Genomic DNA, 5,575 nt, shown 5'->3' with positions numbered 1-5,575 from the left:
CATACTTAGATAAAAAAAACTACATTAAAACTAAAATACTAAAAAAAAGAAAAAAACAAACTAGTCATCTAAATTCAACCTCTGCGCCAAATTCTTGATCATATTCTTAGTCCTCTGTCGGGCTTCCGAATCGGTTTCTTGACGAAGGCTGTTTTGGGCGTCAAGTATAAACCTATACTCAACCACCTCGCGATAACCTCCGAACTCCTCGATCGCCCTGTCCATGAGCTGAACAGATGGAGGAGGCGCAGCCTGCGGGGGGCCGCTGATCCAGACGCGCCCGCCTTCGCCTTCCTTTTGGCCTAGGCTTTGGCAACCTTGGTACCAATGGGACGTCTAAAAGTAGACGTAGGCGTGCCGGAACTCCCTTCCGGCTCAGCGTTCAGATCCACAGGAGATGGGCCGCTGCTCGTGTAATCGCTTGGGCCGGCGGTGTTCTTCGTCCGCTTCGGAGCCGAGGATCCAACCGGTATCCCTCCGGTGAACTTCCCCTGGTCCTTCATGATCAGCCAAACATTGTACAGCTTGAACTGCCCGACATCCTCTATGCTCTCACCGCTAGCCCTTCCGTCCCTGTTCCTGTTGTAGATATAGCAGAAGTTGTTGATGTGGACCTTGATCCGATCCCAACACTTGCGCAGCTGAACCTTGGTCCGCTTGAACGCCCACTTCGGTTTCACCTCGTTGTAGCGTTCCTCAATGCGATCCCACATCCTGGCCGAAGTCTGGTTGTTGGAGGATATCGAATCCTCCGATACATCGACCCAACAATGAGCCACCTTCAGGTACTCATCCAACTCGTAGCCAGTACGCCCTGTTGCGTACTCCTCGTTTGGCTCGTCGTGTGGGAGTGGGACTGGGACCGATGGCGCCTTTTCTTTCCGTGCCATCTTCTTCCTCCCTTTCTTCGGCGGCGGCCGCACAGGGGCAGGAGGTTGCCCACAACTAGGCTCCATATCCTCAACCCGATACTCCTCAATGCCGAAGAACGGATCGAACTCAGAGTCGGAGACGAAAGTGGATTCTACAGATCCGGGAGTCTCAACCCGGTAGTCTTCGTGGCCGGGCCACCGGGCGCCGCCGCCGCCGCCGCCGCCGCCTCCTCCAAACATCGGTATATCGTCGTCGACATTATTCGGGCTTGGGTATTGACTCAGATCCATTGTTGAAAGTGTGGATATTTAGAGAATATAGAAGAGAAAGTGAAAGGTTTGGTGAAAAGTGAAGAAAATGGAGTATTTATAGTGGTTTAAATTAGGGTTAAATAATTAAAAAAAAAAAAAAAAAAACCGAAAAAATCGGGCTCGTGCTCGGGCGCGCCTCTGCAATGGGCGCCCGATCTCACGCCCAATCGATCGGGCGGGCGATCGGTCGCGACCGAACTCTCGGTCGCGTTCGGGCGTGACCGACGCCTGCAATGGATGCCCGACCACTCCCGAGCTCGGCCGATCGGACGCGCGATCGGGCATCCATTGAGGATGCTCTTACAATTCACTTTCTACTATTACATTTTACTCCCTCAGCTCAAGAAAATAGTCTCATTTTGCCATTTTGAGTTTTCTACAAAAAATAGTCTCATTTCTATATATAGAAACTCTCTCTCTCTCTCATACCTTACCCACTTTTTCTCACCTCTCTCATACTTTACCTACTTTTTCTCCATATATCTCTTACTTTATCTGCTTTTTCTCATTCACTCTTACTTTATCAAATTTATCCGTCCACAAATGGGTCTATATTTTATGGACGGGGGAGTATAAAATTTGTGTCGAGTCAAAGTGTAACGTTTAATATTGCACGCAGTGAGTATTTAATTGATTGAGAAATTTCAACCGACATTTGATTGATTTGTAAAAAGTACTACTTCCGTTATATAATAAGAGTCCACTTTTGTCATTTTAGTCCGACCCACAATAAAAGTCCATTTTTATTTTTACTATAAACTGTAAGTTTTCCACTAACTTATTCCACTCATATTTATTATAAAATTAATAAATAAAAGTGGGACTCTTACTCCACTAACTTTTTCATCTCACTTTTTTATTACATTTCTCAAAATTCATGCCGAGTTAAATGTGGACTCCTATTAAATGGACTCAAATGTGGTAGTAACCAATTACTCCATAAATTATGCAAGAGATTTTGTAAAAAGTAAAACTAATCACTCCATAATAATGTAAGAGAAGGACAAGGAGATATGAATATATTTATAGATTAAAAAAACTTGGTCTGACATGCAATGGCCAATGGCCACTCACTTGTTGTTGAACACTCGTGTTTATCCCGAAGAGTAGGATAGACTGATGATATAGAAAGATAACTCACACTCAAATTATATCCAATTGCAAACGTCACTGCTTACATCATCACATTTCGTCCACGATAGACAATAGCTTATTGACGTACTCCCGTATTATTAAATATGAAACGTTTGTTTTTTAGCATAAAATTTTATATAATATTATTTTGTTAACTAATATAAAGAGAATAAAGTGAGAAAGAAAAATAAAATAGAGATAATAGTATTTATATTTTAGGAAATATTTTATTCTAAATGGAACAACTCTGAAAGAAATACATTATATTAAAAAGGGAGAGTACTTGTTCAATCAAGCTTTTGCTACCTAGATCCAAATGTTTCAAAGACAATGACATAGCACCACGATTAAGACAAACTTCATCAATTGATGCGTTACAGCCACTTACTTGATTTCACGTATAAATAGGGTAAGTCACACACACACATATATATCTTCATCCACATTTACACTATCATATATCAAGCATGGAAACAAGCTGGATATACATCATCTTGCTTCTTATCATTGCTATCAAATATTTCACCAAACAAAAAGGAAAAATCCCACCTAGCCCTAACCTCACACTCCCTCTTGTAGGGCACCTCCACCTCCTCAAGTTCCCTCTCCACCGCACCTATCACAACCTCTCTTTAAAGCTCGGCCCCATCTTCTCCCTCCGCTTCGGCAACCGGCTCATGGTGGTGGTCTCCTCCCCGGCCACTGTTGAGGAGTGTTTCACGAAAAATGACATCGTTCTCGCCAACCGGCCCCAGTTCATCTCGGGCAAGTACATTGGCTACAACTTCAGCTCCGTCGTCCTCGCCCCCTACGGCGACTATTGGCGCAACCTCCGCCGCCTCACCACGGTCGAGATCTTCTCCACCGCCCGCCTCAACGTGTTCCAGTCCATCCGAGCCGATGAGGTCCGCCTCATGCTCCAGAGCCTTGCGCGCCGAGGCTCCTGCGTCGTTGAGATCAGGTGACATGGAACATGTAACTTTTATGTGGCACACAACTTTTTGAAGTCGTAGATGATATATTTAGAAATAAAAAATAGGTCTATAGTTAAATAAAAAAGCGTCTTGACCGTTATTTTCAGACTTTTTATTTTAAAATTGTGTGATATATTTAGAAACAAAAATAGATCCAAAATTGAATAAAAAAGGCGTCCTTAACTCTTTTATAATCACCCCCCAAAACTCCTAAATATTAAAAATTTAACTCAAAACTCATGAATATTTAAAATGATGGATAAAACGCGCCTTTTATATAGTTATAGATTTCGTGTATTGTGTATTAATGTCAGACAGCTGCTGTCGGTGCTGACGTTCAACAACATCATGAGGATGGTGGCGGGGAAGCGGTATTTCGGGGTGGAGGGGGCGGAGGATGACGAGGAGGCGAGGGAGTTCCGGGAGCTTCTGAAGGAGGTTTTCAAGTACGGAGGGGTTGCGAACCCGGGGGATTTCTTGCCGCTGTTGAGATGGATTGATTACATGGATTTTGAGAAGAATTTGAGTAGGATTATGACAAAGCTGGATGCATTTCTGCAGAGATTGATTGAGGAGCATAGAAGCAAGAATGGCGGAAACACCATGATTGACCACATGCTTTCTTTGCAGGAGTCGGAGCCTCAAAACTATACTCATGGAGTCATCAAGTCAATCATACTGGTAACTTCTTTACTTTAAATCAACGTGGCAAGAAAACTTTCACAAAAATCTGATATTTCACATAATCTCTAAAAATGGTCTTATAAATCACCAGTTTTTTAAATTGTGCGGATTTTCCATAGTAAAGTTTCCAACATAAACTTTACCTAGGTAGAATGCCAAAAACCTACGTGTAATAATCAGAGCTATATTCTATCTTGTGAGGAAGATGAGACTGATGATGATATAAACATTCGAGAAGTAGCGTCTGGCAAGCTACATATGCAAAATTTATGCTGGAAACTTTGTTGTGGAAAATCCGCATAATTTATGAGTATTTTTTTGACCAATTTCCCTTTTAGGTGATGCTTCTTGCTGGGACGGACACATCATCAGTAACGATAGAGTGGGCAATGTCTGCTCTCCTAAACAACCCCGACAAAACAGAGAAGGCGAGAGAAGAGATCGATAGAGTAATCGGAAGCGACCGTCTCCTCACCGAGTCAGACTTGCCGAAGCTCCCGTACCTCCAAAACATCATCAATGAGACGTTCCGTTTGTACCCAGCCGCGCCGCTGCTAGTGCCACACGAGGCCGCAGCTGACTGCAAGATCGCCGGCTACGACATCCCGCGTGGCACGATCCTGCAGGTGAACGCATGGGCTATTCACAGGGACCCGCGCGTCTGGGACGACCCCAAGAGCTTCAAACCCGAGCGGTTTGAGGCTGCGGATCCGAGGGCCCCGCAGCTGCTCCCGTTCGGGATGGGGCGGCGGTCGTGCCCCGGGAATGTGTTGGCCCAGCGGATCGTGGGGCTGACGCTGGGATGCCTTGTGCAGTGCTTTTATTGGGAGAGAGTTGATGAGGGATTGGTTGATATGAGGGAAGGGAAAGTAGGGGTGTCGATATCAAAACAAGTGCCTTTGGAAGCTAAGTGTAGAGCACGCCCATTGCTTGGACGCGTTCTTGCGCTATAGGAGTGATCATTTTGTCCCTTTGTCTATGTGCTCTTTGGTGGTTAACAAATAAATGGATGACAGAGTTGAATATTTGTTGCTATTCGAAAATTGTCTCTAGCTCCATAATCCTCTCCCTTTCTCTGGTGGAATTCTTCTATCCGGACGATTTGCATTATTATTTTTAGATGAAGAACATAAGAATAAAGTATTTTTACTTCATATCAATTTCATTTGGTCCTCATCGTGTGAACGTAACTCGTAGGATTTCACATGTAACTAATAGACATCATTAGTAATTGTAAATATTTCCACTTGTACATGATTCATGGTCACATATTTTTTCTCATTTTCAATCATTCACAAATATTAATTACAGTATCTTTTTTTTTTTTTTTTTAAGTTTAGTAGCTCTTTGATGAAGTGAACCAAATTCTTCAAAACGGTATTCCAACTTTCTTTTCTCTATCATGCATACTATATTATTTTTGCCTTAAAACTCATGTCTTTCATCCAACTGAGGATACGGAATTTTAATAATGTAGAGTCTACACCACTATTAATATTGGAGTAAAAGCCAAGGTGGTCCAAAATATTATCTTTTAAATTATTGAGTCCCGAACAAATAAAAACGAAACAAATTTGATCCATTTTTTACGGAACTATT

At 43.0% G+C, this 5,575-nt stretch overlaps 1 protein-coding gene across 1 annotated transcript; it reads left to right on the top strand.

Annotated features, from left to right (window-relative positions):
- The first annotated feature begins 2,744 nt into the window (after positions 1–2,744).
- On the top strand, positions 2,745–5,011 carry LOC125194410 (cytochrome P450 81Q32-like). The gene is made up of 3 exons (XM_048092604.1): positions 2,745–3,279; positions 3,607–3,973; positions 4,315–5,011. Exons 1-3 carry the CDS (start codon positions 2,786–2,788, stop codon positions 4,927–4,929), a joined length of 1,476 nt encoding a protein of 491 aa, XP_047948561.1. The 5' UTR covers positions 2,745–2,785; the 3' UTR covers positions 4,930–5,011.
- The last annotated feature ends 564 nt before the right edge of the window (positions 5,012–5,575 follow it).

The sequence above is a fragment of the Salvia hispanica genome, chromosome 6 (genome assembly GCF_023119035.1).
Source record: "Salvia hispanica cultivar TCC Black 2014 chromosome 6, UniMelb_Shisp_WGS_1.0, whole genome shotgun sequence".
In the NCBI taxonomy this organism is placed as follows: Eukaryota; Viridiplantae; Streptophyta; class Magnoliopsida; order Lamiales; family Lamiaceae; genus Salvia; species Salvia hispanica.
Note: the sequence above shows the minus strand (reverse complement) of the source record. Positions and strands in the feature narration are given on the sequence as shown.